Source organism: Aphelocoma coerulescens, chromosome 2 (assembly GCF_041296385.1).
Source record: "Aphelocoma coerulescens isolate FSJ_1873_10779 chromosome 2, UR_Acoe_1.0, whole genome shotgun sequence".
Lineage (NCBI taxonomy): Eukaryota > Metazoa > Chordata > Aves > Passeriformes > Corvidae > Aphelocoma > Aphelocoma coerulescens.
Genome location: NC_091015.1, coordinates 7,643,971 through 7,666,091, shown reverse-complemented (window position 1 = coordinate 7,666,091; position 22,121 = coordinate 7,643,971). Strand labels below are relative to the sequence as shown.

The window sequence follows — 22,121 nt, the reverse complement described above, 5'->3', positions numbered from 1 at the left end:
GCACCTTGGAATGCGCTATGCTGTATAAACCAAGATGCCAAAGTATGTCTTGGCATTGGACTTCTTTGTGCTGGATTCAGACATATGGGATGATAGCCTTGCTAATAGCCTGTCCTGACCGACAGAAAAAGAAATACAGATTTGGGAAAATCAGAGTATAACAGCATGCATGTGAACTCAGGGGTTAGTAGTAAATGTAATATGTAATGTAATAAACACTATCAAACAAAATTACTGTTGCCTTTTCCTAAAGAAAAGGAGAGAGTGGCAAAAATGAAAACCTGTCAAGATTAAAGATAATAATGGGAGATGTGGAATTACAGTTCACCACCTGTGATCAGCTGGCACAGTTTATTTGGCTTCGTAGCAGAGTAGAACACAGTTTTCAGATACTAAGAGTAGAGCAAGTAAGTGTAAGCATTTTTTTTGTGCTTCAACATAAATAGCAGCAGAAGGAAGAGGGGAGACCTGGGAGAAGCAAATTAGCTCTGAGCTCTTTTGTAATACAACTGTGGTCTCTGTAAATAAGAAAAAGAAGAATGAAATATTACCAGAAGAATGAAAATGATTCTTCCTGAGTCAGAGCTACTGCTAGAAACCTGAAATTTTTATGTATAAACAAATCAATTTTAAATTGTACTGTTTGTATCCTACAAGCCATGCTTTAATTAAATGCTTATACACCATGCTGTGCATTTCATTGTAATGTAAAAAGTTAGTCATGGAAAAATATTTTCCATGGGAGTGTTTTGTAAGTGCTATCAGTGTTCAGTTATTTATAAGTGTGTCTTTCTGTCTGCAGATAATCTCTGTGACAGGATTTGTTGATAGTGACAGAGATGACCTCAAGCTCATGGCCTACCTAGCAGGTGCCAAATACACGGGCTATCTGTGTCGCAGCAATACAGTTCTCATCTGTAAAGAGTAAGTGCTTTACTCCATAGTCCTTGCTTTCTCAGCAACCTCTTGGCAGGTAGTGCCTCTCTGAATGTGAGGTGCTACATATGGTTCATTATAAAAGTTTTAATTAATTCTGCACTTCAATAGCAATAAACTTAATGATACTTTTTATTGAACTAAATTACAGTGCATATTACGTGGTAAATTTGGCATTCTGAAGACAGGCAAAAGAAAAGTAATTTCCAATGTTGCTATTTTGTCTTAAGTGATGATGACTCTTAGATCATCCATAAATAAAATACCTTTTTTTAAGTAGTTGTTCTAAAATGTTGGAGGAGGGAGAATTTAAATCCAGGTCTAAAGATTCCATTTGCAGCAGAAATTCTTCTCTGACTGACTGATTCTGACACGTAGAACAAAAACATTTTTCAGAGTATCTCCTCTGTCACAGTTTAAACAAATAATACACCAATAAGGAAAGAGTGGTATTCTAGGTTTATTATCAGAAATCGCTATTTTACTGATTTCTTTGCAATACATACTATTTTTATTCTTCTCTGACCACCAAGGGCCAGCGGGTTGAAGTATGAGAAAGCCAAGGAGTGGCGGATCCCGTGCGTGAACGCGCAGTGGCTCTGTGACATCCTGCTGGGCAACTTCGAGGCGCTGCGGCAGATCCAGCACAGCCGCTACACCGTGTTCAACCTCCAGGACCCGCTCTCTCCCAGCCAGCACCTCGTGCTAAACCTGCTGGGTAAGAGTTTCGCTCACAAAATCTGCTGTTCTGCAGCATTTTTATGTGCCTGTTTAATCAGTAGGAGCCTGTCTCCTCAGGTATAAACAACTTGGCAATGGTGTCATTTTTGTTCTGTTCTCCGTTCCCTAGATGCTTGGAGAGTCCCATTAAAGGTGTCACCAGAACTTCTAATGGTATGTCGAATTATTGTATAGATACAGCTATTTTGATAAGATCACTCCTTGCCTTTGCTGAAGCTCCTGGTTGTACTTTCTGCTAATGTTCTATTTTATTTTGAGGAATCTGAGAAAGAATCTTTTGCAGAATTAAGGAATTTTAGTGGGATATACAGAATGAAGTTGCTGTTAACGCACCTTGGGCTAGGTGTTTCACTCTTCAATTTCAACATCAGACCTTTACAAAGGGCTTAGTACTTTTTAAGTCAGTACCTCATACTCTGTAGATGAGACCACATAAGGGTTTTTAAGACAGAACACGCAAAATCAGTAATAATGACTGAATTTTAAGTAGGATACATAATGTAAAGTAAGGGTGGAATTTCTTTATATTGTTTCTCTGATATATACTAAGAACTCAAACCATGGGCATATGTGCCATGTATTTTAGGATTTAAAAATATACCATGCATTAAAAAGTGTAGTTGATAACCCTGAAATATCAGCGGAAATGAACAATGAAAAATTGTACCTTGAAAAAATACAAGAGAAGTAAATTTTTGTCATGTAGAGTTTCTGTGAACCCTGCAAAGCATGAGATGGTTTTCCACATACTCAGAATAAGCTGTAGTTTCCATGTCAGCTCTTACACCTATCTCATGTTTTTTGTATTGTAAATTTGCTTCCCATTTCAGATTTATACTTGATAATTTTGCACAGTATGTCTTGATGTAGGTAAATCCCAGTTTAGGCTGATGAACTTCTGTTCATTTGTACTACAGGTGACTCTCAGATAACATTTTGTATTATAGAAAAACTTACTGCCATACCTCTTGTGTTCTGGATCAGTTGAATCTCAGGCACTTTGTAAACTGTTCAGAAAAGAGGTGCTTAGTAACTCACAGAACTTAATTTGCACTAATGTTTTAGATGGGGATTCAGGGCACTGTTGCTTGAATACCCTTCAGCTTTAGAAATAAGCACTACTGTATTCCTAACCATAAGTTTGAAACATTCTTCTTACAGATCCCTGTAGTATTGTTTTGTGGGCCTGTAGGAAACTCGCATTTAGAAAACTAAATGCTTTGAAAAATTTGTGGTCTTCATATTTTCCTGAAGACGGAAAATATCTGCTGTTGAAAACCAGAAAAGTCTTTGAGAAGATTCAGTATATGCAATATTAGTATTTAAAATAGCTTTTAACTAACTCAGTTTTGGGTTTGTTACCACTGCCATTTGCATCCACACTGCTGTTGAGCTGATCGTAAAAATGGACACTTGCCTTCTTTGTGTGGGTCAGTCACACTGGGTTTTTGTCCGTGTTTTGTCTTGTGTAGCAAATGGAGACCCCAGTAGTCAGATGGGTAATTTAGTACCTTCCCTTCTGTATTTTTATGGGGACCCTTCTTGCACATGTGAAGTGGGAATTTTGTGACTTAGACTGAAAGGGGCTTCTGGAGACAATCTGGTCCAGCTGCCCTCTGGGTGCCTACACAGGAATGTGGCTTGGTAATAGAAAATGCTGGGCACGTGGAAGTGTCAGGGAAGACAAGGTGCTTCACTGCCTTCACAAGTATGTCTTGGGATTTGGGGTCCTCTTCTGAGGACAGATGTCTTGTCAGATGCTCTTGATGCCATCTACTCCTTGCCTTTTCATAGTTGAAATGTCCATCAAAATGTGAATGTGTGCACTTTTCTTTCCAGCTGCTCATACTATGGGCTGTCTAGCATAAAAATGCCTGTTCCTGAGAGCAGGGAACAGACCCCTGTGGCTTATTTCTCCCAAAGGAGCATTCTCACAGCAAGGCTGGGACAATGCTGCCTGTCCTTCATGTGCCTCTAGCATTCTTCATTGAATTTCAGGTGTCGATTTGAAGGTTAAAAAGGAATAGATGTTACACACTCCTGAACCTGAGAGCTGTGGTTTCAGGTTACTCAGACCAAGGAGAGCCTAAAAGCTACATTTAACCACCCCTGGGCACATGCTCTAGAGGCTGATCTGGTACTGGGGAGGTGGGACTATCCATCCAGCTGCTGTTTATGTAGTTAGGGAACTTGAGTGTAAAACAGTATTTTCTGGGACATTACCATTCCATGATGCTTAGCACCAGGAAGAATATTGTAGTCTTCATGTACTTAACAAATGAACAGACTTTTCAGTTTCTTTCTCATTTAATTCATTGACTTTTCCATTGATAATTATCAGTGGATAAAGGAAAAAATGTCCCACAGTATTTTATTTGGTGAACACTTAATATAAGTTTGTGGAGAAGCTTTGGCTGATGCTCAGCTTTGCTCTTGGCTTTGTTGTGTAAGCAGAGGTGCTCCATGTCTTCAGCAGCATGTCATTTTCATTTGTGTTTAATTCAGGTTAGAAGTTGGTTTCCCTGCTTGATTCAGATCTAAACATGTAACTGGTCTGATTTCAGGGTGTGAGGTTGCCTTTGAAACCAAAGCAAAATGAATCCAGTCTTCAGCCGTCTTCCAAAAGAGCAAGGTAAGAGCAGCGAGCAGTCAGTGCCCATAGTCCTTAACTGACTGTTCCTCAGAAGTGCCAGCTGCACACAGCCTGCACCTTCCTGTGCCCTGCTCAATGAAATAACTGTCAGTGGGTTTTGGATGTTGCCAGTTACACGGTTGGCAGGAATAAAACAATAGCTACAAGAGTGAAGTAGTAAAAGAGTTGGGAGAGTGCAGAAAGAAGAGAATATGTCATGTTCTCAGCATGGTGATTTTTTGCTTCGGAGAAAGTTCTGCCTAATTCTTGTTCATCTGGGCCTTCCATTGGTAAAACTTGCAAAAGTGTGCATGTCTAATTTCAAAATTAAATTATACAGCCTTGAGCCCAAACATCACATTCTGCTGTATTTCCTGTATTTTGTAGGATTGAAGACCTGCCACCACCTACTAAAAAACTCACCCCTGAGCTGACACCAATGGTGCTCTTCACAGGATTTGAACCTATGCAAGTGCAACAGTACATTAAGGTGACTTTCAGGCTTATCTCTTGTGAACTGCTTTGAAACATCTGACAACTTTTTTATTGATACTGAATTTTTGCTAAGACTTGATTAGCATATATCCAGCATAAAAAACCCCATATTGACACTGAACCGTGCTGTAAATCAAATCTCTCCTGATGGGAGAGCCTTTTAAAGTACTTGCCAGGAGTTTGAGAGACAAATGGAGACTTTCCTGGAGTTGCACTGCTGCCAGATAGTTGTTTATTAAGTCTTATCAGAGAAACAGAGTCACCAGCGTGACCCAGGTGTAACACAGAGCAGAGAATGCAGGAGAAAAGTCCAATTAACAAGATTTACACAGCCTTTTAAAGATAATTTAACCAATGGTTGCTAAAAACGTATATTGTTTTCACTTTCCTACCAATTATTCAGTAACACAGCCAGGAACTGCAGAATTTTTTGTCCAATCATCCCAAATTACTTTTACTGCAGAATATGGAGTAGTAGAAGAAGAAGAAGAAGAAGGTTTGGAGAAGAACAACAATCCTCCATTGTGATGGTTTTTTGCTCTTATCTATTTACTACAAAGAGAAGCCCAAAACCTCTAAATTTTTCACCCTGTGACAATCTTACATAGTAGTCTATCACCTGATCCACACCATTGTATTTTCTAATTCTTGTCTGATAGCTGGTAATTTTTTCCAAGGTTGGAGGTCAAAACAGGGTTGTTCAGGGGGGTAAAATCCCTTCAAAACAGGCAGAGGAATATTCTCAGCACTCTGGGTTCCTACACATACTTACTGGTGATGACGTTAGAGTAGGTTTATGTGAAATGAGTTTTATTTGGTAGCTGTTCTCCTTTAGTTAACTACTTCATAATACTCTGCTACTTGCTTTTTCTTTCTGTAGGACTGCTTTAAAAAGCAAGAAAGCCCTTTCCCCATTTGTTTTTAAATCAGCAAATTTCATGACCAAGTTTAGGTGAGAAAAATAGTGATGGTTGTACTGGATAAGACCCAAGATTCTTCTAGTGGAGTTGCTATCTGTAGTGCCAAATGCTTCAAAGAAAGCTGATGACAAAGCTTATGGCAGGTGTGAGATAAGTTCCTATGGAGGTTTTGTTCTGTTCCCTGATAAAGCTGTACTAAAACTTAACTATAAATAATTTATGACATTCGGATAATGAGAAGTAAATAAGGTCTAATTTGAGTTCACTACATTTCTTACAAATATGTACTTCGGTGTGCTCAAAAATACATAATATTTTCTTAATTACACCTAATACTTGTTTTTAAAGTGGTTCAGCTTCAGAGGGTTTTTTTTCCTTTGCCGTGTATGCATTTGAAGCTTGATATTAAATATTTTGGTAATATTTTTCAGTGTATCCCATAAAGGTCCAATGTGAACTTCTCATTTTCTGTCAAGTTGGTAGCAGGTTACTTATATAGAGAATCTGTCTTGGTAACAGCTGTGGCTCACAAGTAAAAAACCATTCAACTTCAGCCTCAAAGCTTGTGAAGTTGAATGGAAACCTGTCAGCACTGATGCTGTCAAAACTGCAGAGTATGGATACCTAACTGGGGCTGGATACTTCTCATCTTCTTGAGATGGAGGGGTGATCTTTGTACCTCTGCCAAAAGCATTTCTTCCACATCAGAGTGGAAATCTTGTGTGATCTACCCTCAGACGTAGAAGTGTTTGAGGTGAACATAGAAACAGCAGCCTTTGCCTTGCAGAGGGGTACAATGGACTGTTCACAGGGTGTTTGCACATACCAGGAAGGAAGTAAATAGTGGAGAGGTTCAGTGTCATTGAATAATACTTTCGTGGGTCATCTTGATGCAAACCATCAGAGCATGGTAAAGAAGAGCTATAAACACTGTCCATGTGTGTCCTACGTGTTCATCATTATCAGAGCAGTAGAGTGCTCAGGGCTGCCCATTGCTCTTAGGCCTTCTAACCCACCCCTTAGGCTTTCTTGCTTAGAGACTCCCAAGGATTCATGTAATAAAATCACCCTAGTCTGTTAAATATTCATGCTTATAGATATTGGTGTGGGTTTTATTTATTTGTGCAAAATGTTTGTCTTAATCAGAAGTCCAGGGTGCATAGTTACTAAAGCTGTCCCAATATTTTTTCATTCTAGAAATTTTTTTGAGGGGAGCACTCTTTCACACCTGTGGTAATCTGATCTGCCTCACCAGCTAATTCATTGTATTACTCATTCCTTCAGATAATGAGTGGTTTAATTGATAGATAGCAACTGTGAGGAGCTAGTTTAAACCAAGGAAAAGGGAATAGTTGCTCATTATCATCAAAAATGCATGTGGAATACGTGTTTTTCATGAGATGCTTTTTAAAGAAAAGCCTAGCAAAATCAAGTTTGCTGTAGCTACAGTGTGTACTGCACCTTCCCTAGAAAAGACCAAAATTATTAAATACTCTTATTATCGCTTAATTAAAATTTAATATCCCATTTCACTGAAAAAAAAATGTAATTTGTATCTTACAGTTAGCTCCTTGCTTAAAAAAAGCACAACCCAAAATCAAAAAACTGCAGAAGCAGGGAATACTTTTCAATCTTGCCAGGTGATATTTATGTGGGGAAATACCTGGATTTTCAATGGCTGTAAATTCTGTCAGAATTAATCAGCTTTAGTAAAGGAATGACTGTAATACAGAAATCTATATTTATTATTTCATTAGGAGCTTAGTTTTATTTGATGGTGATGTTATGATAGTTAGTTTCATTTTTTCCTCCATTTTTTTAACAACTATTCCATTGTGATTTGTGTTTTGTACAACTTCCAGAAACTGTATATCCTTGGAGGTGAAGTAGCAGACTCTGCCCAGAAATGTACCCATCTAATTGCCAGTAAAGTGACCCGAACTGTCAAGTTCCTGACAGCAATTTCTGTAGTCAAGCACATAGTAACTCCAGAGTGGTTAGAAGAGTGTTTCAAATGCCAGAAATTTGTTGGTAAGTTAAATTAGTTTCAATTCCTATGGTAAAATAAACGTTCATTGACAAGCATATTTAAATATACTTTGTTGTTTTGTCTTCCGTTTTCAGTGTTTCTTACCAATTTTCTAAAGAGTTCAGCTTTTGAAAGCAGAAATTTTAATTCTACAGCAAGTCTATCGTTGTTCACACCTCTTAAAGAATAATTTGCTAAGTTTTTAAATAATGATATTAGCAGCTAGTTTGTATTCCACTTGAGTTAGAAGGTTGTGTTGTTATGGTTAAGCAAAGCTGTCACAAGAATTATGTGGGGTTTTTTTTTAAAAATCAAGTTCTCTTTCAGCAGAAGATTTTGTTTCATTTAGTTTTCATTTGTTTTAATACAGTTTCTTTCCCTTAAATGAAAGAAAAGCATGCTTTAAAAGTTTGCTTTAGGGTGATTAAATGACTGGATGTTGTTAAGTATTGTATTTTTTTCTTGTATTAGCCATTTTGTAGATTGCTATCTGTGGCTGCATTATTTTTTAATTCACCCTTTCTGAAAGGGTGATTATTTGGTTTATTATTATTTTATGCTTTTTATAGAATTATTTGTAAGAAGAAAATGTATAACATCACTGGCTAACCACCATAAAGACTTGAATCTATAGATAATGAGCTAATAAACCAGCAAACATTTTTATAAATCCTAAGAAGGCAATTTGTTTACTTCAGCATCAGTGAACTGAGAAATTTATTCATTTGAAAACTCTTAGAAGATGAAGAAAGTTGGGGCACTAAGGATGATCTAGTTGTGATCTAGTACTGGAGGTGTTTACTTACTGAAATTACATTGATTTGTAGCTAATGGGCTGGCTCCAGTTTAGTACCTGCTACAATGATGGAAAATATGGCAATTGTTTACAAAAATTGTCTTAATTGTTTCTTTTGTCTTTTGGAAGAGTATTTACTCTGTGTCTTGCAAGTTGTCAGAATTGGCCTTGGAAAGACCAATTTTTTCTCTGTATAATTTTTTTGTTTTGGCATTTAGACTTAGGGGTATTGGATTTAGAAATGTGTTTGACGTAGCTTTTGTGGAAAGATAAAGACTGAAATTCCATCCTTAATAAAAAATGAAAAATTGGCTGAGTAACAGGACAAGTGAAACAGATGGAAAGTTCTTCCTGTTAAGACTGTGTGAGGGCTTGAAGACATTTTCTGGGCTCCCTTAAGTGGTCATAATAATTTTACTTTAAACTTAATCCTTCTTCTTGATCATTCTGCTCCTTTGTTTGCAGAGAATCAAATAAAAATTTGCAAGTTTCTCCAATAAGTTAGAAAAAGGGACTTGATGGAACAGTGATGTTGCTAGGTATGCAACTGGTAAAACATAGTTTAATTCTGCAAGTAATTTGGGGTCATCACTGTAAGAAGCCTAATGGAAGGGGGTATTGTAATCATGTTAAATTATAGTAGGTGTTTGCTATTCAGAGCCACTTTGCCACCAAGATGTTCTGCTCAGATTCCACCCTGGGTCCTGTGGATGTTTGTGTTTTGTGTGCCACATCATCAGTCTTTCTTTTTCAGATGAGCAGAACTTTGTGCTCAGAGATGCTGAAGCTGAGGTGCTTTTCTGCTTTAGTTTAGAGGAGTCTCTAAAGAGAGCACAAGTAGCTCCACTGTTCAAGGTATGCAGTTTAACACAGCGTTTAAACACTTGGAGTTTTTCAACCTGATTTTTCAGCATTGGGACCACAGGTTTTATAGCTGAAAGCAGTAGAGGAGACTGGTATATAACATCAAACATTTGTTATAAATTTTCTTTCTGACTTTATGCCTATTTCCTGCTTAAGCATCATTGGGGGTGGATGTAAACCCTCTGAATGACTGGATCCTGTAGATGCTAACAAAACACACTTAATATATTTATTCCCTGCCAAAATTTAGAACACTGTTGTTACTTGTAAAAAGCCACTTACGGAGGGGACTTTCTTTTCTTTCTTTTCTCTTTTCTTTTTTACACCAGCCTCATAGTCAGAGCACTTGCCCATAAAAATGGGAGTCTGAGAGTGAGTTTGCCCTTCAGCCTCAGGGAGTTGTAGTATGATTCTCCTTGGAGACTGCACTTTCCACCAGGCTCTTTGCTAGGATGGTGCAAGATGTTTTCGTGCCTCTGGTTAAAATTACATTACAGTGCAGAGAGGTATCTGGAGATGTGAATTGCTAAAGATTCTTCAGCCTAACTGAATTACAGACTGTTTATTGAGGTAAACCACCTAAAACAGGTATTTTTTCAACCTGTAATGAATAAGAATCTATGTCTTCTGTTATGTCTAAATGCTACATTTTGCTCTCCGTTTTGCAGACTAAATAGCAAGGTGTTTTCTGGTTTTCTATTCCTAGCTGATTAACAGAGATAATCTACTTTGTGATCTGATCACCTATCTCAGTCAAGTAGTAGAATAATTTTTGTCAGGAAGTAATAAATTGGCTGTTAATTAAAAGATGAAAATTCTTTTGTAACACTTGAGATGTTGCTGTGCTCAAAGAAGCAAGGAGCATTGTTCTTACGTGTTTTACCAAGCTGCAGTTGTTCTTTTACAGCTGTGGAAATAGGCACACCTGAACTGTTCAAATTTATCAGAATTGTAGATTTGCCCCTCCGGGGGAAACATCAGCAGTAATTAAGGACAACTCATCAACTGATGAATCTGTGTCCATAAACCCGACCCCAGCTTACAAAGCCTGCCCTGTTGTATAAAAGAAGTGTCACATGACATTAAAACTTTATGTGTTGCAGAAATCAGTTAACAAAATAATGTTTTTTCTTGTTCTTCCTTTTCTCTTTTTAGGGAAAATATTTTTACATTACACCTGGAATTTGTCCCAGTCTTTCCACCATGAAAGCTATTGTGGAGTGCGCAGGAGGAAAAGTATTATCTAAACAACCTTCTTTTCGAAAACTCATGGAGCATAAGCAGAATAAAGTGTGTTGAGTGTTGCTTTCTAAAATTTATTGATAATACCTTACCATATTCTTCTGAGCTTACCATTAGTTTCTTGCCTTTAGAGTTTGCCGGAGATAATCTTGATTTCCTGTGAAAATGACCTTCATTTGTGTCGAGAATATTTCGCACGAGGCATAGGTATGTAAAACCTTTATTGTCATTTCAACAGTATAGCTATTATTTTGATTTTTTTTCTTCTTTTACAGTTATTATTATACAAATACAGAGGTCATTTGAAGCTTTCAGGTAATAGAGGGACACATGGACTATCCTGCAAACCGTGGAGAAATCTGAAACAGCTGCTTGCTGGCCATTTTTAATAATTATTTTATAGGCAGGTCATCATAAATTTTTGGAAGGTTAGGCTGGACCTTGGGGTTTTAGTCCTGTTCAGGCAAAGTTCCTGTGTTCTGTGGTTTAAGCCCAAAAGGCAGCTCAATACCACACCCTGGCTCCTGCCACCACAACACTGGAGGGGAAGAGAATTAGAAAAAAGTAAACCTCATGGGTTGAGATAGAAGACTGTAATAACTGAAATAAGGTAATATACTGTTAATACTAATGACAGTAGCAACAACATGCTTAATAATAAAAATTGTAATAATAGCAATGAAAGAGAGAGGAGTAAAACCCAAGAGATACAAATGATGCATAACACAATTGCTCATTGCCCACTGGCCAGTGCCCAGCCCATCCCTGAGCAGTGAGCAGTGGCTCCCAGCCAGTTCCTCTCAGTTGATATACTGGGCATGGTGTTCTGTGGTGTGGAGTATCGCTCTGGCCACTTGGGGTCAGCTGTCCTGGCCATGCCCCTTCCTGGCTCCTTGTGCACTTGTTTGATGGCAGAGCACGGGAAGCTGAGAAGTCCTTGACTTAGGGTAAGCACGGCTTAACAACAGCTAAAGCATCAGTGTGCTATCAACATTATCCTCATCCTAAATGCAAAACACAGCCCTGTACCAGCTACTAAGAAAGGAACTGTATCCATATTGAAACCAGGGCACCATCTCAGTATTCATCAAGTGAGTTGGGGTTTTTCACTTTAGGTATTTTTACTTTAGTGTAACGCCCCAATAGGTGCTAATTATTAACAGGAGTATGAATGGACAAGTGTGGTCTGTGCAGTGTCAGGTGTAAGGGCTGATTGTAGGGCCCTGGTAGTGGTGGGGTGACACCCCTGCACACCCTTGCATGAAGGCCACAAAGGTCCAGAACAGCCCCTCCTGACATCTGCAGAATGAGGCAGAATTTCTGTGTAGGGTGTGAACTGTATGAATTTTGATATTTCCAGATGTCCACAATGCTGAGTTTGTCCTGACTGGAGTACTTACTCAAACACTGGATTATGAATCATATCCTTTTGTGTAAAGACATTCTGCTGCTTAGGGGGAGTGTGGTTTACTGAAAGTTTTTCTTAGTTAGGAACTAATTAATTGTAGTTTTTTAGGTTATGTAATATTTACTTGATAGGAGGGTAGTTTAACACCCAAAAACCTAGCTTAAATTCAACATGGAATTACTTTTTGATGGGAAATACTTCAGGGGAGGAGGGAGGCAGGGTGGTCACAAAGGAGTAGTAAATATTAGTAAATATTAAATAAATTGGTAAATAGTAGCCTATTAGACAATGGAAAAAACCTTGTCACTAAGGAAAATATTTAGCACAAGTTACTTTCAGATGAGGAAAATAGCTTTTTACTGAAGATTATAGACCCTGTTTGATAAATGCAGTGGAGGGACCAGCAAGGCCTCTATGTCTTTATGCATGTTTTATATAGAAGCTGTCATTTCTTACAGTTGTTCTTTCTTAACGAGCTTACATATAAATTTACTTGATGGATAGTAAAATGCCTTACTGCTCCAGAATCCTTGGAGCACTATATCTAGCTGTTCAGCCATTGTACAAAGCAACTAGAACTTCCTGTGGATGCTGTTTTCCAGCTGTTTTCCTAGGGATGATGAGCAGTTTAAAGCAGGAAAGCAAAAATAAACTGCATCTTTTTTAGGATGTGTAATTTTATTATGCTGAAACATAATTTACTATGTTTTGTATTATACTACCATTTTAAAAGAGCCCACTTTAGGTATCATGATGAGCCCGTTTTTAAGCGTTTTAAAATAAATTATGGTACTTCAGCCAAAAGTGTAATTTGGATGTAAAAATAAAAGGGCTTGCTATCTATTAAATTATGGATGTTGAAGATGAAAATGTTTTGTACTTTATTTTTATTTCTTATACTCTATTTTCTTTTATATTGATATTTTGCCCACATTTGAAATAAATGTACTTTTAAATGTTTTACTCTATATTTTAGTGGTCGTTCATTTTTTTGAATACTGTGCAACAATGGCACTCTGGTAAGAGTAAATTACTCAAATCTTTTTCCAAGCAATGTGAAATTATTTTGAGCTTATTTTACCAGGTATGTTTTAATATATGAATCCCAGTGCTTCAAAGGGAAATCATTGTAAATGTATATATGTGTTTTTACTGAAGCAGAGAAGCAGCTTGAAGGAAGAAGAAACTATAACCCTGCATATTACACTGTTGTGATAACTTTTTGTTTGTATAGTGAGTTTTACTAAATAAATATTATAAAAAGAGTCTCCCGAATCTATATTCAGTTGTATTTCCTGCAACACACAGAGTTCTAATAATCTGATTTGACCATTTTTATCAGTTTAGATTTCAGTAGATAAAAAAGTGATCCTAAAAGCATTTTTTTTCTGATCAGCAAGACAATTCTGCTCTGATGCTGTACGGACAAGTGAGTATCTGTACTCCCCTATCAGGGAAATGACTGATTCCAAATCTCTTTTGTGCTGTGGCTTAAAGTGTAAATCCAGCTGCTGCTTGGGTTTACTGATTCTGTTGCCTTTCTCCCAATGCCTCAGTGGAACAAAGTGCTTAAGTGAATGACAAATGGCTGCTGTAAGAACCCACTGGTCGTAAATGTCAAGATGAGTGAGGTCCCTCAGAGGTCAGCGTGCGCCTGTTGCCTTTTATTGCTGGCTCTGGTTCCTCAGCTCTATCCATGTCCTGACCTGCTCCTGTGTTTGGCTTTTCTTTTGGGAGCAGTAGGAGGCTGTGTGAGGATCACAGGAATGGTAAAATTTCTACCAGCAGGACTTTTGGGAAGGTGGCAAAATGGGATAAATGAGAGTGTTGCACTTTGGTCACCATGGTTTGTAGTGAATGAAAGGTTATAGAGGTGTGGTACAGAATGGGAGGAAATGATACTTCTTCACAAATGCCATTTACTTATGTGTCAGAGTTCTGTGTTTTTTCTTGGTGTGATGTTCAGCTCTCCAAAGTGCAGTTTCCTTTTACAAGACACATTAAGGAGGTCTGTAATGTGGAGACCTAAGGCTGGAAATTGATGACATGATTTTATGCTTTAACTTTTAAAAATAGTAAAAATGAAGGAGGGACTGGAGTGGAAGTTAATTGTTGGTTGATGAGTTGTTGTGCAAATGACTTAAATTGTTCAGACACGTGGACCTGGCAAGTCTGGTCTCCCTTTACTGTCAGTGGAGGGACAGAACATCTCTGAAACCTGGCTTAAAGAGCCCTGCAGAGACACATCTCTAACAGTTCAACAAAGTAGTTTAGTTATCTAAACCTTTTAGAACACAGAAGATAAATAAAGGTAATCCCAGCGTAAAGAATGTCATAATACATTGCATGAATACTGTTTTTAATGGAGAAATAAGTGCACCTTTTTGCCCCACTTAAGAATGTAGTATTGAAATGATCTAAATCTCTGTTAATCTGTGTAGGGCTTGAGATCTTTTTCATTGTTCTCATTACCAAGTTGCAGGAAGATTCTTGAGTGCCTTTTCCTTTAAAACAAATATCAGCTGTTGCAGCTTTTGGATGCGTGGCAATGTTGTGGTACACAAAACTACTTGAATGCATATTTTGTACCTGTTGTGCATTCACCAAGAGTTCTGCCTGCCTTATCAATGATGTGTTGTCCTATCAAGTGTAAATGCTGCTTTCAGAGAGACACGCATGTGTCAGGGGTCAGCTCAGTTGTGCACAGAATCAGACTCAAGGCACATGACCTTGCAGGACTGGGTCCTAGAAGCTAAAGAGAGCTGCTACAACAGCTTGGTGCAAGATGAGAGCCTCGCTGAGGGAGAGGCAGAGGGAAACCAGGTTTGGATGTGTTGGCAGTCTCAGCCTCAGCAGCATAGACTGCTCCACTCCATAATGCATTTGTGCTCACTGAGAGTTCTCAGCCTTTTGTAAGATTGGCTTCCTCCACATTTTCCAAATGAAGCAACGTTGAGGATATGTAATACCCTTACCAGAAACTGTTAAGACACAAATGCAATAGCATCTGCAAGGTAAATTTCCTTACGAAAACTATCCAAAATGCTGTCAGATACTGCATAGAGGAGCTTGAAGAAAACCAAATGTGATCATGGAACAAATGAACCCCATGGGAAACATGAGTGGTAATGCATCTGTTTCATCATCAGTGAAGACTGTGTTTATTTAGCCAACATACAAGTATGACTTATTGGATTAACCTTTCAATTAGAGTGAAAAACACAACCTGCCAAGAAGTAGTCTTTCAAGAACCATAGGAGCTGTCCAGAGCCAACTGGCTTGCACAGATGTTACTGTGCATGTGATTAGTGATAGAGAAAGGGTTTGATGGAGTATTCTGATACAGCATTGCTGTTATGAACATGCTTTTTCCTTAGTGGAAAGTTGTAATACTCAAGTGTTCATTTGATCCTGTCCTTTGTATTCAGGGCGGAAAAAAAAAGTACCTTTGCATGTTGTCACTTAGTTGCTTGCAGAAGCCAAAGGTCCATAATACAAACTTGTGGTTTATAGAAAACCCGTTCTGATAAAGTAGTTATTTAAAGGTAAATGAAGAACATATCTAATAGCAAAGACATTCCATCAGTTAGGGATATGTTGGAAGTCAAGCAGACATGGTCTCCACTTGTTACTGTGCAGCTTTCTTTGCTGTGAGTCATCAAGGAGAATTGTGGAATGGATTTGCAGAAATACATCTGGAGTAGACCTCTGGAGGTTAAATGTTCAGTATCTCAAAGGATGGAGATGCCACAACCTCTGGGCATTTCATTTCTGTATTTTTGCTACCCTCAAGAAAATAAATCATCTTTGTATTTATTCAGAAAATTGATTGTTCCACAAGTGGCTGGTGATGCTCGTTTCATCCTCACATGCCGCCCAGCAGAGTCTGGCTCTTACCTGCTTTCCTTGAAGCACAAGAGACTCGTCCCAAGGGACAGGCATGCTTGAGAAGCTTCCTCAGTGGATATGGGAGCTTTCCCTGGAGGACTGAGCCCTTAGGAGATGAGCTCTTCAGTGGGAATTTTAACCTGTGTAGTATGAATGCAGACACGTGTGAAGAGTGAGGGATGCTGGGGAAAATACTCCCACCCTTACGAAGAGGGTAGGTTTCTCTGATCCTTGAGCAGTGTTTTGTCAGAAAGAGACCAGGCCGTGTTTGCCAGGGAGGAAGCATCAGTAACAGGGAGCACCCCAGATCAGACAGCTTTGAGTGGGTTTGTCCTTGTAGCAAGCGACACCAAAAATGGAAAAAAAAAAAGTATTTTAAGCTCAAGAGACCATATTTTATTAGTATATCAACCAAAGGACTTTAAATGATGCAGTTATATCAGAGATGAAATAAGTTTCCTTCCCTGCTTTTTGTGTCTTTATAGGACAAATCCTCCTCACTTAATTCCATTTAACTTGTAGTGCTGTGGGCAATTGCACAATCCTTTCTGGTGACAGGAATTTTCTCCTTACAGATACTGCAAATGCTTCAATAAGCAAATACACATCTTCACAATTTTCACGGCTTTTGGGATTTGGTATTTAAACTCTATAAACTCACAGCTTTTTATTGACAGTAACTATGTAATACAGTCCCTTCCTGCAGTACAAAGGGACTTTGTGAGAGAAGATAGAGAAATGTCTTTGTCTGAAAAAAATAAGTATTTGAACTGTATTTGTGAAGGCTGGATTAACTTGGGGCCCAAAAGAACTGGAGCCCACCAGCCTTCCAGAGGCCAGGCTGGAGCAGAGGGAAGGAAGAGGAGCTCAGTGATAAGAGCAGGCAGTCAGGCAGCCTTCCCCAGAGGAGCCCTCTGAAAAAAAGTATGTACTTTAAAGCAGCTCAGAGTTGTCTTATGTTCAGTTAAAGCAATGAAATATTTTCAAAGGAGAGAGGGAGAGAAGAGTGTGATTTTTCACGTGACAATTGTGGCTTCCAGCCCAGCATGGAGAGAGGCAGACTGAGCCAACAGGCCAGCCCGGAGAAATCTGAATTGCAGATGAGTCAGGAGGGGTTAAGAAGTTACCGAGCTCTGTCTGGGCTGGGAGCTCCGAGGCCGTGACAGATGTGACATAAACCAGCTGTGTTCTGCCTGCAGTGACGTTCTGCTGCTCGCCTGGGAAAGTGCATCCACAGAGCCCTTCAGTGGTGACTCGCCCGCGTTCAAACCTGGGTGTGGCTGGAGGCACACAGGTCCTGCAGGCAGGTGTGGGTTTGTGGAGAGACTCTGCAGATGGGACTGAAAAAGGGAGGGATCAAAACACAGGCATGTCCTTCCTCTTCCAGCGTCCTTTAGCTGAGTTACAGCTCACATCACCTAAGGGGAGAACTGAGAGGAGCTGTGGTCCAAGTTGTATTTCAGTCACCTTTCCAGGAGAGTTTCAAACACAACAAACCCACATAACTCTACCTGGATGGAGTGAGACACCTCCCTGCCAAAACCAGCACCTTGCTTCTCATGCAGTGAGCATATTGTCAGTCCAGTGCTTCCTACTCTGCTTTTACCCCTGGCTCTGTTTTCCTCAGTTCCTAGAGAAGGCTGCAGTAGCCAGTAATTTAACTCTACAGACTCTCTAGCTGCTATTGGGCTGTAGACTTCTTTACCTGGCCTCCCCAAAGCCACCATCTTTCTGACAGAGTAGCCAGCATGGTATAAAAGCTATCCAGCGTATCAAAAGTGCTGCTTAGGGCATTAAAAGCAATATATTTTGTGTCCTTGGCCTCTAACCCCTCCAGGCTGCTGTCTCCAGCATGAGCAGCAGCTCTCATTTCCATCTGTGCTCTTCAACTTGGCTGTTCCTCACGTGAACGTGGGGTCATGGCACAGTTCTGGAGTGGAAATTGAGCAGTTTCCTCACAAGCAGATTCTCCAGTTTCTTTGCAATGAATATCTCAACATATTGGTTTTATGGAGCCTTTTCCTCTTGATCCACAGTGACTGATACAGCTTCATTTCCTCTCTTATCATCCCAAGAAGTTTTGTAGTGTGAATTTCATTTTTACTTCCATGGAACAGATGATATAATAAAGTCCAGTTATTAAAGGAAAACCTCTCTTCATCCTGGTAGGTAGAAGAAAAGAATGTTTGTAAACTGCTTTACAAGAAGAGAGAATATCTTCCTAGAAGAGATGATCAAAGTGGCCAAGCTCTGAGTTACTTGTGCACCTGGAGGAAAGGTTTTGTGATTGGAAACTCCTCTATTTTATCTGGTGACATCATCTGATTAAGTGACATCATCCCTTGCAGCACAGGGCGAGCTGGGGGCTGTGTGAAGCCCTGGGAACATTAGTCACTCGTCAGCAATACACCGAGAGAACAAACCCTGCTCGGGGGCTGGAGCTGCTGTGCCTCTCTCTGCAGATCATTTTGAGTGATTGTGCTAGTTTGAAAACAAACCAGTGGGAGGCACCAAGTCAGAATAACAATTTAATGGAAATTAAAGAAAAGGAAAAGAAAACACTGACAAAGTCAAGATACAACCTGAGTCCCTGTTAGGCAGGGTGGTGGTAGCAGTCTGGTGGAATGGTGGCTGCAGTCCTCTGAAGTAGTGATCCTGTAGTAGAAGGGGTCTGCTCTTTCTCAGAAAGTCCAGTGGTGGCTGTGTAGCTCCTGTCCTCTGGAAATCCAGTGGAAAGAGTGTCTCCGGTGTTCAGAGTCCCAGATTATATCCACGATGGGATGCTTGGTTCCTTCCTCTGGGTGGAGCATCTCACAATGGGGTAATGAGTCATGAGGCCAGGTGTTGATTAGGCTCATTAACAGAAGATAGTCCGGAGGGAGTTATCTCTGAGTCATGCAGCAGGACAATGATGGGCCATTAACAGCAAGATAGTCTGGGGGGAGGAGGCAAGGAAACACTGCCCCACCTGATTTCAACAGCTCATGAGGATGGTAATAGAATACACTGCAACCCAGGACAGTGATGAACATAAACCCCATTCTCACATGGATGTGAGACACAGGGGCTTTCTGAGAACCAAGAAACTTCTAAGAGCTAAATGAAGTGTTGAGTTCAACAGCAAGGGCAGGGGAATACAGGAGATGTGAGGGGGTGGGCTGAGATGGCTCCCAAGAACTCAGTCTCTGGTCCTCAGCCTGCAGCTGGAACAGCTGAGCATCCCAGGGAGGCATGGTCTTGCTTGCTTTGAAAGAGATGCAGGGGTAATAGCAAGCAAGAGTGGAAACTTCACGTTAGTGCCTCTGGACAATGAGAGAAAATGTACTCTGCCCAAAAAATAGGGTGTGTTGGGGAGATTTTGTAAGTCTAGGAGCCTCTGGGAGCTGACAAATTAGTAAATTGTTCCATTTAAATTGAAGTATATTGCAAGAAACTCGATTTTAATGAAACTAGCTTGGGGCTTTTTGACTAGGAAGGCAAAATGAATTATTAAGGTATCAAATAATAAAGTAACTGATATAAAACTAATTGAGAAAACAAAACAGAAACAAAACCACTATAATCAAACGTGCTCACTGTGGGGAAACTGAAATGGGAATTCTCATTTCCAGTTTTGCAGCAGCAACACTTGTAACTGCTGAAACACTGCAGAAGTCTTGTAGTTTATCCACACTCTGAAAAAACAAGGAGAGAACCTTTTAAAGTTTATTTTTTCCTCCAACACCACACTAGGCATAAGTGCTAACTTACCACCTCCTCCCTCTTGCACCTGTTAACAACATCACGAGCACATCATGCAGCACTTCAGGGTAGTTCAGTCGTTTATTTAGGGGATCTAACTGATGTTATGAATTGTTTAACCTTCAGTTACACAGACCTCTAGAAATTCATCACCCTCCCTCCACACAGAAGCTGCAAACAGCCGTGGAGCCCTTACAGAGCACAGGTGAAGTTTCTGTCCTAAGCATCCTCTCACGGGGTAAGAAAACAGAGGGGCAGAAGTGGAAGGATAAGTATGTCCTTCAAAGGACTGTCAGAAAAATTACAGGTTTGATTGTACCATCCTATAAAATTTTTAAGCTCAGCATGGGAAATATAAGGACAGAAACAGCTCTTTTTCTACCTATAAAGATTTAAATCAATTTCTTCTGCTTTGGGAAATGACCATACCGAACACCAGCTGGCACTGGGTTATGTTTCATAGTGGAAAAAACATGGTTCCTGGGCTTCTCTGCTCTTCAAATTTGGAAATGACAAAGGAGGTAGAAAGAGCTGTTGCAGCCAATGCTGCTTTGCTTTACTTCTTTCTGCAGAAAGACTGATTTACTTTGCTGTGGTGAGTATAGCTCCCCGGATTTTTAGGAAAGCAATAATACCCCTTTGTGCCATATGGAGAGAATTTAATACATCAGCAAAAACTGAGTTGCACTCTCTGGGTTTTGCCCTTTAACTGCTGAATCCAGTGAAGAAAGTCCAGGTAACTTCAGACCCTGGGGAATGAAAGCATGTGTTTAACATGAAAACATGGGAGTAGCTGTACTGACCTCTTGTGATTGTCACCAAACTTACACCCACCCTAAAGCACCAGAGCTGGGGTTACCCAGGTAGCAGACACAGCCTGACAATGAGCAACCTGGATAGAGCCACAGCCACCTGCTCCCAGCCTCTTGCATTAACTCCGCTCACTACTCCTGGTTAATTTTTACCCACCATGGCAAGTTTCTTCCAAAATGTGTGTTTTGTGGCTGCAAATGCACAGAGCCAGTCCTCTTGTTTTGTTGGTGACTTGTCTTGCAATTCCATGCTCTGCCAGTTTGCAGCAAGTCCCAGTTCCAGCAAGGCTGAAAACTCACCCTAGTAACTTAGAGAAAGACTAACAGCTGCCCCACTTCTGCCTATAAAATGCACAGGACATACAACTGCTTTAACGTGACAGGGAATCTGTGTGACAGCACCAGTGATTGTGTCTGCATAGAAAGAAGTATTGAAGAAAGGAAGAAGGAAGCAACAGCCTTATCAGTGTGGCCTGTTGCTGTGTGCTGTTCTGCAAGTCCTGAATGAGTGCTTGCCACATGTTCCTTTTCCAAACACATTCCTGGAGTCCGGAAATGACACCTCTGTCCCCCACAACTGCAGGTTCTGGGAGGGATAAAGTACCTGTTAACACACATGTGGCAGAGGTTTCCATCACAATCATTGCTTGCAGCTCCTCCTGCACAAATAGGTACCAAAGGACCCTTTGAAAAACAGGTGACAATAAGCAGAGGCAAGAGAGCGTCACCAAGTACACGTCACACCAGAGTGCTGCTTTCTCAGCAAAAGGGGCTGCAGCCTCAGGGTCCTATGGCTTCTAGGAAGGAAAACAGGATCATTTGTGCTTTGTGGTCCTGGCAAGGGCAAGGATGCTCCCATTGGGAATGAGGATGGGAACTACAGCACATCTGTTACCTACACCCCACCTCTCCTCCCAGCTGTGCTCATCGTGTTGGGCTTGGTGCTTCTCATGCACAAGTGTCACCAAACACTGTTAAAGGCAGCACTGAGCACGAGAGGGTTTTTCTTTAGGACATCATGGAGAAAAAGTGCTTGGAAGGACTGGATTGCTCTGGCATGACTGTAATGAGTCTTCTATTGCTGGTTTGTTTTGTTTGTTGACTTTGTTGGGCTCTGCAGCCTGGCAGAACCCTGTGCTCCCGATGTTCATCTCTTGCATTACTTTTGGAGTGAATTGAAAGCCGGTGAGAAATGAGCCCTTTACAGACAAGTTTGTAACAGATTTACTGTTCAAATATCCACCACCACAACAACTTTAAGTGTGTGATGTTTGCTCGACAGAAGTATCCCTCCTGTAAGGATATATTTATTTAATGCTAATGAGCATTAAGCATTTATCTAATGCTGCATATTGAACTGTTGAGACATTTGTGTGCTGACATCCTTGTCTCTCATGTTTGATTTCAGCTGCTATACAGCTTTTGAGCACAAACCCATGACCTTAGTGATGCAGAAAGTCACAGCAAAGTTCCTCTAGACCTTTTGTCCTCTCTGTTGATCTGGCAGCATCACGGAGGAGGGGTTGTCTGTGCAAGGACCTCTGAAATTATGTGTTTCACTTGAGGGATGTGAACACCAGCACTTGCTTTTGCCACCCCAGAGAGCTTGGGATCCAG

The 22,121-nt window shown here is 40.1% G+C and overlaps 1 protein-coding gene across 4 annotated transcripts in view; it reads left to right on the top strand.

The window, feature by feature from the left end:
- PAXIP1 (PAX interacting protein 1) overlaps positions 1 to 13,331 on the top strand; it is a 32,894-nt gene extending 19,563 nt beyond the window's left edge. For 2 of the 4 annotated variants that reach the window (XM_069006396.1, XM_069006393.1), the window contains exons 11-21: positions 803 to 924; positions 1,470 to 1,654; positions 1,787 to 1,830; positions 4,242 to 4,309; positions 4,697 to 4,799; positions 7,587 to 7,755; positions 9,304 to 9,404; positions 10,569 to 10,703; positions 10,787 to 10,862; positions 12,016 to 12,080; positions 12,549 to 13,331. In XM_069006396.1, coding sequence (XP_068862497.1) covers positions 803 to 924; positions 1,470 to 1,654; positions 1,787 to 1,830; positions 4,242 to 4,309; positions 4,697 to 4,799; positions 7,587 to 7,755; positions 9,304 to 9,404; positions 10,569 to 10,703; positions 10,787 to 10,862; positions 12,016 to 12,080; positions 12,549 to 12,560 — 1,080 coding nt within the window. In that variant the 3' untranslated portion in view covers positions 12,561 to 13,331. The other 2 variants (XM_069006394.1, XM_069006397.1) reach the window with 2 other exon arrangements.
- The last annotated feature ends 8,790 nt before the right edge of the window (positions 13,332 to 22,121 follow it).